Source organism: Strongylocentrotus purpuratus, unplaced genomic scaffold, assembly GCF_000002235.5.
Source record: "Strongylocentrotus purpuratus isolate Spur 01 unplaced genomic scaffold, Spur_5.0 spur5_contig_862, whole genome shotgun sequence".
In the NCBI taxonomy this organism is placed as follows: Eukaryota; Metazoa; Echinodermata; class Echinoidea; order Camarodonta; family Strongylocentrotidae; genus Strongylocentrotus; species Strongylocentrotus purpuratus.
In genome coordinates this window covers 1,239,847-1,260,721 of record NW_022145571.1, presented here as the reverse complement: position 1 = coordinate 1,260,721, position 20,875 = coordinate 1,239,847, and the positions used below count along the sequence as shown (strand labels likewise).

General features: G+C 38.7%; 1 protein-coding gene across 2 annotated transcripts in view; it reads left to right on the top strand.

The window, feature by feature from the left end:
• The window catches only part of LOC575197 (WSC domain-containing protein 2), an 84,306-nt gene extending 64,534 nt beyond the window's left edge, over positions 1–19,772 (top strand). Inside the window, exons 4-8 of one of the 2 annotated variants that reach the window (XM_030972273.1) lie at positions 10,615–10,754; positions 12,703–12,880; positions 14,144–14,308; positions 17,556–17,759; positions 18,586–19,772. In XM_030972273.1, coding sequence (XP_030828133.1) covers positions 10,615–10,754; positions 12,703–12,880; positions 14,144–14,308; positions 17,556–17,759; positions 18,586–18,953 — 1,055 coding nt within the window. In that variant the 3' untranslated portion in view covers positions 18,954–19,772. The remainder of the gene's footprint in view (positions 1–10,614; positions 10,755–12,702; positions 12,881–14,143; positions 14,309–17,555; positions 17,760–18,585) is intronic. The other variant, XM_030972267.1, reaches the window with a different exon arrangement.
• Positions 19,773–20,875: the final 1,103 nt, after the last annotated feature.

Here is a 20,875-nt window from a genome sequence, read left to right as displayed (position 1 = left end):
TGTGCTTATTGATTGAATTCAACACCCTACTAGCTCTCAACACACAGAAGAAGTAGGCCTATCTCCTTATCATTTAACGCAAGTTTTTCTAATATTTATAACTACATCGCATTTTTATGTTTTTAAAAACTTCATATTGATAAGTCTTAAGTTTGAAATACTGATAGTAATGTTCACGGAAAACTTGTGAATGTAGAAAGGCCCCATTCCCCGCCATATATTTTTTTTCCGTTACTCCCCTCATATTTCAATTCATTCTATTTATCTTTTAATCCATGATAAATACTGTGGTTTTTTAATTCCGTTGTATGTAATATAAAATATGAACATTTGACAATATTTTTTATAATCTTATGTATTACATGTATTACTATCATCACAAATATTTATATTAAGCACGGGCGTAAAATTTGCTAAAGGATGTATAAATAAAATTATATTTGATAAACCAATACATGATGTAAAATGCTTCGAAGCCAGTTATTGAAATATGATTGCCCATGCATGGTACTGTGTACACTCAAATAAAATACGTTTCTCTCTTCTCGAGGGTATTTTCAATACTCTATCCTATCTCAGAGCTTATAACCTTAAACAAATCGGAAGAATAGGAGGAACTTGCTGTCTGAGAATATTTACCCAAAAGTGCTTTGGTCCGATAAAGATTGTAGGTGGATCAACAAATATTTGTCCGTCCAAGAATAGATTTCATATTTGAGAGATGGAAGCGAGACAGAGTATTTGACTGAATTGAGCAAGGCTCATCTGTGGGTCGAAAAAAGAGGAAATTTGCTGGAGACGGGGGAAATGGAGAATCTTCAATCACCTCCTCTAAATTTTCCACTCTCAAATGATTCAAGCATGTTTGCAAAAGGCATTCGTACTCTATTTCAGAAAAGTGGGGGATTGATCAATATAATTATACAAACAAAATGTCCAACTAGCAAAAACAAGCAAAGAGGACCCCGTACATCCCCCCTCTTTCTCTCTCTCTCTCTCTCTACTCATTTTAACTTTTTCTCGATATGATACTCTGCTGCTACTGTTACTACTAGTTTTAACTGATTTTATTTTTGATTGAAAAGTGACTTACTCATCTTTATCGTATTTCATGACAATCATAATTAGATGCATCTCCTAATTATTCGAATATCCAATTTCCTATTATCATCAAGCCCGTCACTATAAATCTCCCCATCATGAGTAGATTATCAGACCCAGAATTTTTTTCGACGTCCGTTCTCCCGCCCCTCCCCCATGCCGCCCCTCCCCCTGCCGCCCCGTCGACTGTCTGCGATTATTAAGAATATAAGCGTATTTAGTCTTTTTATGAGAATCAAAATATCATCATCGCATGTTTCAATAGGGCTAGGATGGGAATCTCCTGACTTTATCCATGGTTTGAAGCACTTCCTAGGTTCCTGTATAATTCTGGTGAGTTAGCTAGACAGGTCTGGATTAAGTGCTCTAGCTCGGGATATAAGGTTTCATATGAACGAAACATGAGCAACAGCAGATATCCTGTATAACTCAACCCAAATCTGTCTCTGAATTCGAACCGCCATTTGCTCCAAATCTACTTCGATAATATGACATCTGTGTTCTTCGTGAAGTAATATCATGAAAGTAACTAGACAAAAATTCATCGTCGCCTGATATAGTTTAGGGATTGAGGTTGAACGACAGCTGTGGAATTGATAAAATAGGGTGATTGATAGACTCGTCGCTAAACGAGGATACGTCACAGAATGTTAGGAAATAGACATTAACTCGTCATTCTAGCACAGGGCATCAATAGCTTTTTGTTTAAGGGCATTGTACTGTTAAATTTCTTTTGCAATTAATTGAAGATAGCTCATGTTATGTCGTCATGCATGATTTTTTTCTATTGCGATTTAGATTATTTAATTCGATGAACCGGCAACTATTCTAATTGGTGATTCTACAAGCTATATGAAGATACTGTCTGACGCAAGTATAAAATATACCATGCAGTATCTAACTCTGCTCAAGTAAACATTGATATAATGCTTTTATTTTGTTAAAGTGCATTTCGATAAGCCATTTCGTTTAATTTTGATCCTGTTTATCTGGCATTATTGCATACTCCCGACACATTTTCAAACCTATATACATCATGGCAAGTACCAGATTCCCATTAACACTTTGGTGGAGAGAGGCACATGTAGATTAACGACTTGTCAAAGGGCGTTAGTAATGGGCTAGGATTCGAACCCTCAACCCATGGATTAATAGAGTCAAGTGAACGAACCACTACACCACGGCACCTCCCTATGACTTGGGTGTCAGTGTAACGATACCTGGGGTGTTTCATAAAGCCGTTCGTAAAGTTCGTACGAACGTCTCATATATGAAAAGCCAAATGGGACGCTCAATCATTTTTTACCTGCATCAACTAAAGTTGAACTGTGCAGATGTAGATTAACATTCCTATTATAACAAACATTTTTAATACAAAGTACATTTTTTGCCATAATTTGATTGAGGTTATTGAAAATAAAGCTACACTTTGTGAAAACATCAGGAAAAAATTTGGGCATCCTATCTGGCACTTCATTATACAAGTCGTTCGTAAAGTCATGCGTAACTTTACGAACAGCTTTATGAAACACCCCCATGCAGGACTACGCTCATTATTATCCGGAGATGGATGCATGGTTATCATCTGAAGATAGCCAGGTGGGAATGCCATTTTGATTTGAAACCGTCTCATCTAAACCAGCGAGTGGCACCCATCTCAACTCACTGATCGTTCCCTCAGATACCCACTTTCTATGACAGAGCCGTTCACATATGATATGGCCTGGGATATAGACAAGATTTGAGCGCCATGAGCACCGAAAGGTGGACCTGTGCGCTATACAAGTAGCCACTATTATTATTATTATTTCGGAGCAATTGCTCTGCAGTCATATACTTATAAACAGAGTTCTTAACTTCTGCACCGGACCCAACCCTTTATCTCAACCTAACCATAAACCACAACCTAAGCTAAAACCCAATCGCAAAACTGGCTAATAATAACCTGACATCTTTGACGAGAAAATCTTGGTGGTAATTACGTTAGTTCATCTTAGAAAATTGTCGTGAGCTGATGACAGATGACAGGGTATTCAGTGCTATGTTTATGAAACCTCAGGCAAGCATATCTAAAGGAGCAGCAATGGTACCATGATTTCAAAATGTGTGCTGAGAAATGTGTGTGTGGGTGAGTATAGGAGAAACACCATGGGATAGGAGAAGGCACATCATGTTACTGGGGCTTGGGGGCATGAAAAGAACCCCCCAAAGACGGGTATTTCCCCCAAAACACACCCCTCCGTTGACTGTGGTACATGCAGTGTGTGGAATGAGTTGTAAAGTGGGCAAGAGGGGCAGAGGACCGCGAACCATGTGATCCACGGTCTAGTGACGTTTCCACTAGACCACGAGTGGATCTCCCCATGCCTCTCACCATGCCTCTGTTGCCTCCACTTTTCAGGATTGAGCAGGCCTAATCGTACCGAATTCTTGTCACGTGTGAAAGGATGTATCCCATCGTGCCAACTCGATTGTGCATATATACGCGTACTCCTCTTTGTACGTGCTAATTCAAACATACAAATAGATGTCATGTCCGATCATTATCAAAGCAGATAACTATCAGATGTACATTGAACGTCCAGGGGCTGAATATCACTCTCGTGTCAAACTCTTTCTTCGTTCACTTAATGAGGTAACCATATGAACTGACCAATGAAACACGTAAGGGGCTACTGTTTGGCGTTAGTTGTATCAGGTATTAAACTCCTTGGTTGTATATGTATAAAGGCCACGATATATCAACCCTGCATTGTAGATTAGAGTCCATCAAACTTATATCCAAAGGACAATATGTCAATAATGTTCACTTTTAAGTGATGGTAAAAAATGATGGGTAGAAAGTGATGGTTGACTTTTAAGTGATGCATGGTTACCTGTACATGCCACGATCATGAAACAATACCATGTACTTATAATGTGTGGCGGTATACACAATCGTATTTCAGATGTCTATAAAAACACCTTGTGGAATTAATAAACTTGGGCAATTTCTTTTCTTGATATTTAAGATCATTTTTCATTCATTCCTCCCCCTAAGATCTCTATCTCAGTATCTCACCACATTTTATATGATATAAATTGTCACTTCCAAGATGCCAGTGGAAGAGTCCTGTTTGAGGAAGGAATGGGGGGGGGGGGGGTAAAGGATTGGGAACGAAAGAAAGAGAGCTTAATTTGATCCGAGTCGGAAGAACCTCATCTAAGAGGATCGGACTCCATTAAGGTTCATTCATAAATCGTATGTGACAGGGACTGATTAATGTTGTCAGGCTGATCTTTAAGCACCGATTATGTATCTGGGGATTGTAAGGTACAATTAATTTTGGGGATCTCCTTCAACCAATCGTATCTTAGCAATTAAAGGTTACTTAGAGTATATTTAAAGATACAATTCACTGTAAGACACAACCGACTGTTAGTAGCAAGAATCAATATACAATTGGGCCGACTTTTTCACTTCAGGAATATGGACAAGTTTGGTTTTTGTTTAATAGTATATACATCACTAATCACTCTGAGACATCTATATTATATGTGACACCTAACAGGAATGAGTGCGCTTGTGAAAAAATGTGAGTAAAAAAGTATTTTTTTACCAGGAGTGTGTAAACTTTCGGTCCCAACTGTACAGTTAGTCCATTTCTATGCCCCAGGAGCCTGCTGTGGTATTCGCTGTCTCTTTTCACCAAGTGTACTCTCATTCTCTATTTCAAACCCCTCCATCTTGCGAGTGCTTGTAAATTGCCGACGATGCCTTGCTGAATGGCTAGCTGAATGGCTAGCTAGATGTACCCGACTAGAATTCATATAGTGCCTTTCTCTTCTTGGTCCCGTTCACATTCACAAAATCATCGCGACATGTTTCTTGATGCAAAGATAAAGCAGACAATCTCGTAACAGTTGAGCTCAGAATGGCGCCAAATTCCGACATCGGTTCCTTGGTTGAATTTGTATTTGCTGTTCCTTTTTATTTGTGTTTCTGGTGAATAGTACATGGTGTGAGCAATTTTTAACGGTAGGCACATTTTTTTTCCCCCATTTGTGCACATACCATCGTACATCCATTGTCAAATAACTTGTCTATTTAGTCCTGCTATTTCTTTACTCAGAAAACCCTTTCTGTGATCGTTGTATTAGTTTGCTATAATGTGGTTGCATTTTGGCTGTATCTTGTTTATTTTCTCACGCTAAAAGATAGGCAATACTGACTAAAATGTCTGTAAATGTAAACCACATTATACGTGGAAGTGGAAGTAGGCCTGTTGTAGTCATAGCAAATATGAGATGGGTTTAATCACCAATATGCGGGCATTTGTCACCTCTTGCATAATTCGGGCATTGATGCGGTCTGTTTTGTACATTTTATACCTTACTTGGGCATGCCAAATCCATCGTTTTCTTAACAATTTTTTATCTTTTACGACAACAATATATTAAAGTAAGACATTTCTTGACATTTGTATCAATCTTGCAATCGAATTAAACCCGGATTAAATTGTATGTGTGAATGAAGGGTGATTCTGATGTGTATCGTATGCAGCAGTGCCTAAGTTCTTTTCTCTGTCGCATCTAAGTGGCCTCCTCTTTATCGAACTCTGTTCGTGCATCGAATCTCAACTCTTATTCTCCAGCCAGGCAACATGAGAGACTGATCAACATCATCCACTTTAAGATCCGTCTTCCCTTTCTTCCTTCCTTCCTTCCTTCTTTATTTCTTCTTCCTTTCTTTCTTTCATGCTGCCAAGTCCTCTCAGCCATTGCTTGTGAACTGGGCAGCATGCATGGAGTGTGGAAACAATACAGCCCGTGTAGTATGACTTTATTCCCAATGCGTGATTTACATGTAACACAATTCTCAACCCTTGAAAGTACTTGCTGTAAAAAAAAGTATTCGCAATTCTATGTAGAATGATGTCAGTGATTCAATATGAAATCTAGTCAGACTTCATCTACGTCTAACTGAACTGGAACGAGTAGCGGATTGGATCTAATACATGATTTAGATATACAAAAGTGGATAGATATTGTTCTACTTAAAATCTGTTAATAAAAAAAATGCATGTACATTATTATATTGGTACCAAGCATATTTTGCGAGATAACTTCGTTAGGTGTTCGTATATGCCCTGTAATATGTATTGTCCAATTACTAATGTAAGTGACAGTAATCAAAATATGAATTTCCGGCTATAAAGAAGGATGAAGACATAAATGTAATTATTGGTTACAATTGGAAGAACATTAACATCATGTTTGCCAATCCTTCACCATATTTACAGAGTTCCTTGTGTCGTGCCAAACCGAACCACTTTTTAAAATGACATAATACCAGTGTTCCTGTGATCTTTATGAACGCATCCGTCGGGAGTAATTATCTTTGCTGCTGAAAATGTCAGCTTGCCAAAGAGTTGACATTTTGTGGTGTCTTTATCTAATGGGGGTATCCACTATCCAGCAAGGGCTGAAGCGGGCGACCCCCCCCCCCCCCCCCAACACCCATCTTCTCTCCGTTTGAAGGCCCACAAAACATCAAACCAAACCAACAAAAGGCAAAGCTGACCAGTTTCCTCCCCCCCCCCCCATTTTTGTTTTGTTTTGAATACTCATCGATGAAGTCTAGTAACGTGGATACTGATGTAACCACACAGCTAAATTAGCTCCTTCTTTGTATTTTGAGCCAACGGTAGACCACTTTAATGAGATTGGAATGATGGATGGTTTTCAAGAGATAGGGGTATTGACATAAGATGACATTTTGCTTGGAGATCGTTAGCCTTAAGTAGTGCATCGCCCATCAGCTTGCCGCAGGTTATTAAATACTATCTAATGACCCGGTCATACCGCAGTCGCACCAACGAGACCAACGCCAGACCGACTGCACAACGACATCACATTGACAACAGACCGATAGTAGAATGCAAACAGACCGACGCCATTCCAACAGCACACCGATGGCAGACCTACAACAGACCAACGCCAGACCGACACTAGACCGACAGCGCAAACCGACGCCAGACCGACAGCAGACCAAAGCCAGACCGACGCCAGACCGACAGTAGACCGTCAGCAGACCGACGCCAAACCGACAGCAGATCAAAGTCAGACCAACGCCAGACCGACAACACACCGACAACAGACCGACGCCAGACCGACAGCACACCGACAACAGACCGATAGCAGACCGATGCCAGACCGACGCCAGACCGACGCCAGACCGACGCCAGACCGACGCCAGACCGACAACAGACCGACAACAGACCGACAACAGACCGAACAAAGATTTACCCCGAATGGTTCGATTCTGGAGTAGGTTTGGAGTCGGTTTAGCGGTGTGTCTGTGTTATCGATTATACTTGTGGTAGGGAGGAGGGTGGAGAGCGGGAGGGGGAAGGATAGACAATTTGTAATGACAGTGGTTATGGTTAAAACGTTCTGAGATCATGAAGAGTTTGGTGCTGCTGACTTTAAGACAGGGAGGGGGGGGGGGTGGTTTAGACAGTTATTTGGAACGGTGGTGTCTAATTTAGCACTTCGCTGGTGATGAGAACATTTTTCACAGCGATGGTGATGAATATGACAAGGAGTGACTAGGATCTATACCAAACATTTTGATGATGTTATGATAAGCATGGTAGTGATAACGTTGGCATTGATAGGAAATGATGAGGATGTTAATTGCAGTGGTAACGTTGACGATGACGATGGCAGTAGATGACAATTATTACAATGTCGATTTGAAGAATGATAAATATAACGAAAGCGATGATGACAGCAGTAATATTATAGTAATTATCTCACAACAAGGGGATCATTGAGATGGAAATAATCAGATAGTTACAGGAAAATAAAAGAATATGCTTTGGAGCGTGAGGTTTGAAAGAGGCCTCGGTTATGATTACGATTGGAAAGATCCGCTCTTTGATATCAGCTCAGTCAATTGATGAGATTGATATTTTAGCTCGAGGCTGAGTTGTGACAGATTAATGAAAGGGAGGAAGAGACATTGATGTAATGTATCTGGTATACTTACCATGGATGATAATCACGATCTCATGATGAACATCAAGCATGATTTCATTCTGACAACGAAATCAAAGAGAATGGGCTTATTGCCAATTAGATTGAGATGCTGGTGTTGACGCTGTAAAAATGAATTAGTGTTAACTGGCTGGTTTGTGCAATGGCGTAGTTACAGGGGCACATGGGTACATGCCCCTCCCCCCCCCAAAAAAAAAAAAGAAGAAGAGGAAAATGCAAAAATAAATAGTAGGACTGATAAAAAGAAAGGCAAAATACATGGTAGATGGAGAAGGGAACATGAAAGGAAGACATTGCGACCCCTCTCCTATATATCCCCCTTATTTTGTTTACCTTGATAATTTGCATTCCATTAATAATTTAAGAGCGGTTCCCCGGCCCCCAAACCCCCGACCACAAACCCCCCGACCCCGCCCCTCCAATGTATGGACCCACGTTATGCCACTGGGCAAGTGGATTACACTGACGAAGATAATGAAGTTCATTAGTATAATGGTAATGATCACCTCATAACGAGATGCCGTGCTTTTATGAATCCCCGATGTGACATTGAGATCCTAGTCATGTGACATTGACACCCAGGTCATGTGAGATATCACATGGGATAATAAAGATCGACCTTCATCACACATTCATGGTAGCTTATGATAAAATGATGAAGAACCACCCTTATAGGTTACTAAAAAGAAACCTCACCCCAAAGTAGATGTAGGTATTCTGAAAAATGAGATGCATTCCTGCCCTTTGATGTACAATACCCCTTACGAAAATGAACAAGAGATTTATAAATGAAGATATTCCTGGCATGATGTGATGTCTTTCAGCATGATATGGGCGCAGCCATTTTCTTGAAAATGTGACGTACCAGGTGAAGTTATACATGTATCATCCACCTAGCTTCAGTTTTAAAGACTTTTCAATTAAATAACAAAACCTTTACTTATCAATGAGGAGAATTGTAGCTGAGAAGGAAAAATTATAAATGGGGAAAATACATAACAGGGGAACAATTGTAACTCATTTCTTTAAGAATACTAAAATATAGCATTTGACAAATCTATTTCTTTTATGCGAAACATTCAGCCCATCGCAGAAGAACAACAGCTTATTTATGTAATTTTCGTTCTGGCAAGTATCATAAAGCACATTAGCAGTTGAATGAAATGCTTCATCACCACACACACCTGGGAAGGAAGCATCCTTAACATTTAAGTACATTGAATTAATAGACAACCTCACATAGTACGTCATGCTATCAAGAAAATGACGATGCCGATGCTGAGTGGCATTGAATTGAGTATTGCTTGCAGTTGTTCGCCTATTTATGTTACGCTTTTGTACGTATTTGTACTTATGTTTTAATTGAAAAATAGGAAGCTACAAAGACATTCTTCATCTTACGAATGAAATGAACAGGAATTCTCCTATAAATTATATTTTCAATTTTAACGAAACTCTACCTTGAATTGAAAATGGTTTGAAATGATAATGCAATTTTGTTAATGGGTAGCTACACTGATGATGACTCCCAAGACCATTTTTCCATCATTATGTCAGAACCGCCCTCTTGTTGAGGGTTCTATTTACAATATTTGGTGGAAATATCTCGGATGAACCGTCAAAGAGATGGAGAAAGTGTGGTTTGGCACGCGATATTGGATGTTGGCGTTATGCCATCAAACATTTATACAATAAAATGGGAAAATGTCAAGCAGCGCGTTCAATTTATTTCCATATAAATTAGGAGGCAAACCCGCTCTTAGAACTCTTATAAATCTGTTGGGGTGCCAGTGTGTTTTAGACTGTGAAATTACTCTCTTTCTATTACTCGCTTCCTAAATCTGTCCCATGGATTCCACGAGAGTAATTTAGCTGTTTCCGAAGCGTCTCCTCTGGAGCTGGAGAAATCAGGCCATACTAAATTACATGTGACGTAGATTGATACAGGTTCACTACTCGTCAAGAAGAACACTGGATTTGTATTCGTTAAAGTTGTTAGTCAACTCCACCTATCCTAATATGTACTATGGACAAATACATTAAAAACACTGTGCTGTGTTTTGGAGTGCAACTCCATGAACCATACAAATTTGGCAATCCTTTCTTCTCTTATATTTCATCTATGTAATCTGTTTAGTTTTGTGTTTGATTACCTCACCCACTGGATGAAATATCTCACCCCCAAAATGAAACATGGGGTAATAGTCGAATTTCTTCCAAGTGCATTCAGGAAACTCAGACAGAAAACATGAAAACTTTTGAAAGGGGTGCGTTTCCTTTTTAACTTTTTAAACATTTAACGATGACGTCTTCCCCTCAAACTTAGGTAAGCCTCTCAGGGCAATTTAAGATAGACATACAAGTACGATTTATTACATGCACACTATACACCTTTTGTAGCTCTCATGAGTTGATATTTACCTTTTGGAAATAAACATAACAGAAATTCTGTTCTTTTTCTTTGATTTACAGAGGAGGGTCCAATGAAAGGTTTTCGAGATGGATATCGGAGCTGTGCGGAAAGACCAGACGATTACACTTCCTTCACCAAATTCATGGAAGAAAGTGATAAAATGACAACTTCTATTTGTATTACGATTTGCGAAAAACAAGTAAGTTGATAATAATTTACATAATGTTTATTTTGTATTTACGTGTAGGCCTATAATGAAATGAGAGAAATGAATGAAAATACTTTTTAGGCAACTTTTGACATCTAAAGACCAAATCCCTTTGTTTAATTATTCATTTATTCATTTATTGGTCATTGTTGATCGTTGGATGTTGTGGTTTTCTTTGAGTCCACGCTGCGAATTCGGTTCTTCACAACTACCCAACCCCCTCGCCCAGCCCCCTCGCCCAGCCCCCCCCCCTTCCACCAACCGCCCCTCCCAACTCTGCTCCCTCCCAACTGCTCCCTCCCAAGTATGCAAATGCCATTGAGGGAAATGAAAACACTAGGGAAGTATATCAGGGCCCCGTCTTACAAAGAGTTACGATCGATCCAAATCAATCGCAAGTCCTCCAATCAATCGCAAGTTTGCAGTCTCCTATCTCTTATGTACATAGTTACGATTGATATCAATCGCAAATAAGTTACGATTGATATCAACTCTTTGTAAGACGGGGCCCAGGTACAACTGAAGGATAACAAAGGGCTTCAGAAAAGCATAGAATATTTCTCCTCATTTGGCAGTTATATTGGGATGATGGGTATCTGTTGAAACAAAGGATGAATACCCTATTAATGTAAGTTGTTATTTGTTTAACAAGGATTAACAAGGGGGGCCACCCTACAATACATTGCTATATCAAGCGGCGTCGTGTTACCATAGATTGTACATGTGATTTCAATGTGTACTGTTTGGGTAATAAAGGTCTTTAAATCATTCATTTTTAATGTAATTATCTTGTGCCATAACATCAGCCCATTATTTGATTGAACCTAGTGCTAGTAGCGATAAATGATGCTGATTGATTTTATCTATTGTGTGTATGCATGCCTGGTACTAAGCAGTACCCTGATTAATTAGTATCATATCGAGGGGTCAGTGAAACAAAGACGTAACTCCATTTTGGCCATTTTGAGAAAAAGTGGTTTGTGTCACTGAGCACTTGGGCCTTACCGAGTTAAGTCTATGTTTCACTAGCCATTGACTTCAATGGAGTGTTGGTTGGAGTTAAGTCTTTGTGTTTCCTGCAAAGCCCACATTTTCTGAACATTTTGATATCAAATACTCATTTTGGCAAAATATGGAGTTACGTCTTTGTGCCACTGAACCCTCGATATATTCGACGCAAATACATCTCCAAAGAGACGGTCCAATGAAATGGAACTTCCAATATTAAGAGTTATGATTTATTAATGGATTCATTAACTCTTCACTTGGTTACTTCGTCTCTGTCTGGGCGGTCGCTTGTTTACCACACATGCAATGTTGCACAAAACACCAATCGACGGAAGGATCTCTTCGTGAAACATAATGGCTTTGCAAAAGTACCTGTTTCCAGTCTCCATAGCAACCCTCTCAACACCGAAACATATTATTCTTGCACTGGAATTGGTTAAATAATTGTAAAACATTTGTATCTATCCTATGGTGAATACAATGTGATACAGGGAGATTACTTGTGTACTATATATAAACAGTTAAGGAAATTGCTGGAAAGGTGTCCGAATAGTGACACATTTATGTATTATGTGTGCAGTAAATAAAAAGACAGAGATAATAATAAATTATTTTAATATCACTTGCAAATTAGATGCAGTCCCTATATTAATAGTATTAATATAAAGCACCTCGATTGAGGTTTTTTTTTTCATAAAAATCCCAAAATTCTCCAAAATTATTTATATTGTTTGATTGGTTGCTTTTACTTATATTCCATGCAAAATTGGCCAAGCATATCACATTTTACAAATTATTAAAATCTCTTTATGTAATAGGGAAATAGATTATCCTGAATCATAGTAATTAATAACATAACAGAATGTTTTGTAAATCATCTTCTTTCTCTTTCTTTCTTTCTTTCTTTCTTTCTCACTTACTCTCCCTGCAGTCTCTGCCTCTTGCAGCATTATTTCGCGGATCCCAATGTCACTGCGGCTACCTCACACATAACTACACCCTTCGTCACACGGTGGAGCCCAGCGAATGCCAGGAGCCTTGCGCAGGTGATTCCAGTGTCTTCTGTGGCGGGACAAACTACTATGCAATCTACCAAACAGGCGTCGAAGGTAATGTTTTTACAACTTTTTGTTAATTCATTTTATTCATTTGCTGTTTCGTTTGTTTATTAAATTGTTTTTATATTCACTTTTTCATTAATTCAGTTAATATATTTATTCATCTATTTATCTATATGTATTCATTAATTTGTTGATTCATTCATTCATTTATGTAATTTCCAGGAGCATAAATATAATCTATGACAGCACACATAAATGATGACATTACTATTAATATGAGAAAATATGAATAACAACCAATACCTCGAAATTGCCCAAAAGAAATACAAATTTTTGTATAAGGGCTCCAGCTCGGTTGTTTTTTTAAAGAGAAAAAGTTGTTACAACCCCCGACCCCCTCCCCTCAAAAGGTGAAAATATAAAGGAAATTATAAAGGGTGTGTGAATTTTGTGAACAGAGCAGAAAATGAGTGGGATGTAATTTTCTTCATGCTCCTGTATGATTTTTAATACCTGCAGAATGTTTCCGAACGAAGCATAAACGGTTTAATCTATGTTTAAAAAGTTCAAAGATACTATCTGCGCATGGGAAGATAAGGTGCAAAGTTGTTAAAAAGCATTGAGACGAATGCCTGGATACATGTGTATGAATATTATGTGATCATTATTCATTTATGCATCGAAGCTACGTTCAGCTGGAAGTGTTCTTTTTAAGAAGGCAAACAAAAGGGAGCACTTTCCATCACTTTGGCCTTGCTGATTCTAAAATGCACAAAGTGGGACTTCTCGATGATGAAAAGATCTGTGGATATTTGGAATCATTTGAACCATCTACGAACTGGTCTATTTAATTAAAATCTTACCCCTTTAAAGGTAAATACCAGTTATGGTCATGCGATTGCATTGTGAAAGAAACGTTGTGGAATCGAACAGAAAAGGTTGATCATCTAGCATATAAGAATTGGTGTGTACTGCAAGGTTCTGGAATCATCAAAATGATAAGAAATATGGCCTAGTCTTCGTAAAGTTACAAGCACTGTACTCAGAAAGATGTATATGGGACTTTACGCACACGTGCACGACACGTGCGTTTATCTCTCACAGACCATGTAGATAAACTACTTTACCAAATATATCAATTAGTAGGCGGTTTCCCGGCAAAATTTGTATCATCATGTATAAGTCAAAACATATTCTTTCACATGATTAGTAATAAGAGCTTCCATTTCATTTTTTGAAATTGGGGCGTTTCCAATACTGGTCTTTACCTTTAACACTATTTTCTCCTCCCCCCCCCCCCTTCCCTCACAGATTCACGATGTACCAACATAGTGATGGGGAAGGAGCGAACGTTTCCGCTGATAACTCTAGCAAGTTTTCCTGGATCAGGCAACACATGGGTCCGGTATCTAGTGGAGAGGGCTACGGGTATCTTTACCGGCAGCTACTACGACGATGGGGACCTCTACAGAAAAGGTATGTGGCGTAAATACGGGGGTGCCCCCCCCCCCCACAAAAAAAAATCAAAACAAAAATTGATCGAATGACCCCTCCAAAATCGGGCTTAAAAACAATATAAAAATTTTAGAGAAAAGGGAAAAGATGAGAGGTGGAAGAACCAGAGAAGAAGATGAAAGGAGTACTTCCAGGATCCTCACTTTAATCGGTTTCTTTGGTGCCCCCCCCCCCACTCCACACTGGTGCTAGCCCCCCCCCCCCCCCAGTAGTAAACCCGTGCTACACCACTATATACATCTATATCTATGGTACAGGAAATATATGTTGAACATCAATGTTAGTTGAATAGATGGAGCCATGTAGGAAACAATTACACCCCCTTGAGTAAAGGGTCTTTTGTCTCGCTACGTCTACATCTCCTGATGATATCACTCAGTTTGGTTATACTGAACGTAGTGTGGACTATCTATCCAAACTGATACATACGTCTACATCTCCTGATGATATCACTCAGTTTGGTTATACTGAACGTAGTGGGGACTATCTATCCAAACTGATACATACGTCTACATCTCCTGATGATATCACTCAGTTTGGTTATACTGAACGTAGTGTGGACTATCTATCCAAACTGATACATACGTCTACATCTCCTGATGATATCACTCAGTTTGGTTATACTGAACGTAGTGGGGACTATCTATCCAAACTGATACATACGTCTACATCTCCTGATGATATCACTCAGTTTGGTTATACTGAACGTAGTGTGGACTATCTATCCAAACTGATACATACGTCTACATCTCCTGATGATATCACTCAGTTTGGTTATACTGAACGTAGTGTGGACTATCTATCCAAACTGATACATACGTCTACATCTCCTGATGATATCACTCAGTTTGGTTATACTGAACGTAGTGTGGACTATCTATCCAAACTGATACATACGTCTACATCTCCTGATGATATCACTCAGTTTGGTTATACTGAACGTAGTGTGGACTATCTATCCAAACTGATTTAAGCTTACGCTCATTTTTTTATATATATTTTTGCAATGACGAACCTTCGTCATTGCCTTGTTTTCGTTCACATTCTTCTTATTAATATTCTTACTTCTTCTTCCTCTTCCTCTTCTTCTTCTTGTCGTCCGGAATCCCATTCGCTTTGCACGTAGTGCTTGTTATTCCTAGTTAGGTGCTTTTCTCATGTCCTTTTCCTTTCAAATTTCGTAGGCATCATCTCTAACATCTCATCCAGGTCCCTATCCTCTTCGATTTTCGAAATCACTCATGCATAACCGTCCAGGCGCCATTTTGTCCGTTTCTGGTCCATTTTAAGGCCTTTATATCTTCCTTCCTATATCCACTATCCTAGATCCTACATCCTTCTAACAAATTCCTCTAGATAGTCTGAGAGATGTTCTTTCATCTGCGACATATGACTTGACCTTCAAAATGCCATCTTCATACTCGAAATTCAAATCTAAAACCGACTCCGTCAAAAATCTCTCAAGTTCTTGAAAAATGGACCCCTAAATAATCTAAAACTGCCATAACTTTCTCATATAAATTCCGTTTTGTATTTAAATCTCACAGTATCTTTATCTCATAATTGCACATAGCCATGCCAAATTTCACGATCCAATGGCTTTGCACAACATAAATAGCGCCCTCTAAAGTTCTGGGAATCGGCTTTCTGTCTGTGGCCGTATCTCCATAATGACTTAGCAAACCCGTACCCTTTTTTCGATTTAGATACTTGAAGATATGCCCTTTCCAGCCATATACAAAATTATATACCCTATCACTGACCAAATTTGAGAAAATTGCCCTCCAAATTCGCCATTTTCAAGAAAATTGAGAAATAACTTCAACTTGCTCTAAAATGGCGATCGTTATACCTACATCAATGAAACTTTGCAGACATATGTATCCATATACGTGACAACTGTTTACTAAGTTTGGTAAAATTCGAATATGTCAGCGCAAAGTAATCGCCAAAAATGATGAATTTACTATGCATTACGTAATAGCGCGTTAAATGCGTGCAATACATTGCGCGAAGATAACAATAGTGTCAAACTGACCGCAATGAAGTGCCCTTTCGAATGATACCAAGTATAGTATATTTTCACACAGAAAATTGTGAATAAATCGCATTTGAACAAAGGTCACTACACGAATTCCGCCTAGTTTCCGCCCGAATTTAACACGTATCGGCTATGACGTCATTTTTTCAGACTGCTTTTCGCCCCTTAAACGTCCTTCTTTTTCCTTGAAAATTTGAAGTAACATGCCGAGTTTCAATACGCAGGGCACCTCTTGGCCGGATTTTTGAAATTGGTCAAGGGGGCCATTAAAAACGCCATTTGTACTATAAATCTATTTTACATCACGTGTTTCGATAGGATTATCATAGAAAAAAAGAAGGTGGTTTACAATAACAACCATGAAATTCTCTTTCTAATGATACCAAATACGGCCCATAAAGAGACATAAAGAGAGAGAGAAAAAACAATTTAACTCCGGTCATAATACAGATCCTGTACGTTTTCCGCTCATGCATTACACGCATTGTCTATGGAGGCATATCGAGTTCACGCTTTTGACCCCCAGAACGATTTTCATTGCAATGACACACATGCACCAAATCCCCTTGGTTTTTGCACGCAGTGCTTGCGAGCCCTTTCTACGTCCTTTCCCATATCCCAATTTCTTTCAACTTCGTAAGCATAGTCACTACCATCCCATCAAGGTCACTGTTGAGGCCTTTCTTTCGCCCTACCTATCTCCAATATCACAGAAGCTACAGACTTCGTGCAAATTGGTCTGGATAGTCCGAGAGAAGCTCTTTCGTTTGACAAGTAGAAACACGGCGTCATTGCACGCACATCGTTCTGACACGATTGCATTTCTAGTTAAAATCTCTTCTCTTTCATTCTCTTCCATACGTCATTTCTAATCTCCTCTTTCTCAATCTAATCTCATCTTCTCTTTTCGATTCTCTCTCTCTCTCTCTCTCTCTCTCACTCTCTCTCCCTCTCTCTCCCCCTCCTTCTCTCTCTCTCTCCCTCTTTTTTCCCTTTCACTTTAATATTTTTTTCTCTTTCCATCTCAAATTCTGTTTGATTTTTCTTTCTCTATTTCTTTTTCAATTCCTGTCATTATTTTGATCCCTAGCCATCACCTCTACCTCTGACATTTTACAAAACTCCTCAAGCCTAACACGCTAATACGAATGTCTTTCTCCTACTTAGGTTTTCTTGGTGAGAGGGAGAACTGGAGAAAAGGCAACACGATAGCAGTGAAGACACATCGCTTTGACGAAGAGCATATCTCATCGTTTGATGGCGCTATACTCATCATCAGGAACCCTTACAAAGCCATCATGTCTGAACATAATCGAAAGTTTGGCGGTCACACTGGATTCGCCAACGAGAAGCACTATACACAGGGAACAGGTGAGATATTAGGGACTTTTAGATTTGCGTCGACATAGTGGTCTGATACGTGTGACATCCTTTTAAGGCACTGTGACGTCCTTTTAAGGCAATGCATTGCTGGTGTTTTAAAAGGACGTCAAACGTATAGCAGTTCACTATGTCGACGTGCAAATATAAAAGTCCCTACTCAAAGATTAGGCTAGAGTGAAAACGCCCCATCCCTTGGATAGAGCGTTAAATAGAGGCCACTTGTCGAGGAGAGTCACCGCCTGTTTGAATTAGAATAGAGGGGAAAACCCAGGTTACACAATGGTGCACCTGCACATTCCACTAAAGCAGTTATATAGGGGGAAAACCCCAAGGGTCACAGTGATTAAAGGTCGACTTACTGATAATAAAATACAATTAAAACAAAATCCTTCTCCTCCAGAGAAAAACAGGAACCAAAAGAGAAAACAAAACTAGTTTACCATTTTAAATGGACATGAAATCTTGTGTTAAAGCATCAATAGATACAATATTTCACTATAGTATGTTCAAGGATTTTTTTAAAATCTTGGGTCGTTGATGATCCTCATGATTGACTAGCTAATGTAAAAGTCAATATTTTATGTTTTATGAATATATGTCATCATGGTTATTAGCAATGATATTCCCTTGATAGCTTCGATTTGTATCCAATTCGTACTACAGGCAAACATTATTTTGATCCAAATCTCTCTTATATTCAGTTTTCAAGTATATAACCAGCCATTTGTTTTTACTAAACGTTACTATAATAAGTATATGTTGCCTATGTGACACAAACTGATAACGTGATGAATTTCCTTGCTTTGTTTTACAGAATGGATCGACTTCGTGGCTGGTAAGTCACGGACCTGGACCAACACAGCCTTGAACATCCTCCAATACAGCAAGAAGATCCTAGTCATCCATTACGAGGACCTCCGAAACGACCCGTTCGAATCGCTCAACAAGATGGTCCAGTTCCTGGGTCAGCCGCCCAACGAAGAACGGATCCTCTGTACGCTGAGCTCACCGGACGGCAAGTTTAAACGACGAGAGAGTACCCGGCAGAAACTCAGCTTCGACCCGTATACGGACGAGATGAGAGAGGTCCTGTCACTCTATATCAAGAGCGTGGAGATGGCGCTAAAACTGAAAAACCAAAGTGCATTGCCGAAAGACTACAACCCCCATCTTAAATTATGACACTGATGGGAATAAAGAGCGGGAAATTACAAGGTGTTAAAAATCTAAGCCATAGTTAAAAACCTCCAATCGACTACGGGCAGACTAAAGAGAAAATAAGAGACAACAAAATACATATCAAAGTATGGGCAAAAACATGGAACTCTACTTTCTTTTGGTCTTTACTTTAAAGAAGAAACCGCATTGAATCTTGTTACCCTTATTAAGTGTGTATTTACTTGTTGGGCCTCTTTGGCCGCCCATAGTAAATTGATGGTTGAGACCACGGTTTATGTTCAAATTTTATTTTGTGAATTCCAGCCGGGGTGCTGTTGTACTATTGCAAGCAAACATGTCTTTCTATAGTCATTTACAGATTTTATCATAACAAGTTATTTCTATATGTGGTGATAGGAGTGAAGCAAAATGACCTGGGCCCCATTTCACAAAACTTGTCGTCAATGAAAAATGACAGTTATTGTTATGAGCTAGTGAATTCCTTGCTTCTGAATGGTTATCAGCAGATTTGTCATTGACAAATGGCTTTGTGAAACGGGTCCTTGGTTTAGTTCAGAGGATGCAATGATTGTATTTGTATGTGTTTTACTTGAGAATAAATAATTCGATTCATTGTGCACGGTCATCAAATCTATGCTAATTCTGATCTGTATTCAATGAAAATAAACTTGGCGTTATGAAATCAATCTACATTTAACCTTGGCTTACGTAAGCTGACTTTGTGATGAAAACCTGGACCAAGTATATGCATTCAATAAGATAGATAAAATGAATTATGTAATGTGCAATTATTTTTATTTTTCTTCAGTGAATCTGCATCAGAGGTGGGGGGGGGGGGGGGGGGGGGGGCACGTTCCCCCTCAATTTTTTTAGGGAGCTGAAATTTTCCCCCTGGAAAATTTGAAAAAGTGCACACAAAAATATGTTCTTGTATGCGAGAAAAACAAATTATTCTTCAGTTTCACTTATTAATTAACGGATATTGCAATATCGTGACGACTGTGACGTTGTTTACTTCGCGAAATGTGTATCCATGTATCATGAGTAATCATAATGTTAATTGCAGCTGTATTTGTTTTTATGATGTCTCCAAGAAATTGCAATATATAGATTACCCCGCTTGTGAAATGTGTATCATAAGAGACCAAACTGCATTTTCATTACATTCCAAAGTGTTAACGCGTAATAGTTTTATTTGGTTTATTATTTATGTGAAAGTTTCATCGCTTAGGAATAAAGAGTAAATACATAACAATAGATAGAAAATAACATATTCTCATTTCACTTGGAAGTTATGTCTGAATTCATCAAATATAAGTGGTCAAAACAATGATTTGACAAGCTATACTAGTCTTCCATTTCAGACTTCATCTGACACTTTATCAGCTGAAATATTCCGTAGTCCTAGGCTCCAGTTAAACTCAATTAGGAAGAGATATAAAACCTATCTGCACTAGTTTGGCCAGGAGAGATTAGAACTCCCTGCATGGTCACTGACGGGTAGTTATCTCATCAAATCAGCTCTCAATTATCATAAGAAAAGGGGGACCATGGGGATCAACGGTACCGCTTAGGTATTGTTGGCTATATAGAGGGCGCAAGTAGCTACAAGTAATACAGTCCAACTTTAAACCTAGTGTAACCTAGTCCAATGATTTATGGAGCGAAAGTTATAAACCTCTTTACTTTGTACATATACTGAACTTCTCTACCTAATGGAATGCATTACGAACCCTGTAATGATATGAAAATAAGATATTGATTTTATGTTGACACGACTATTGTTCATTCATTAATTAATTTATCTATTTATTAATTATTTTGTTAATTAATTTATTTATTCATTTATTTATTTATTCAGTTAATTTTGTATTAATTAATTAATTAATTTATATGGATTTATTTAGTTAGAGAATTACGGTGAT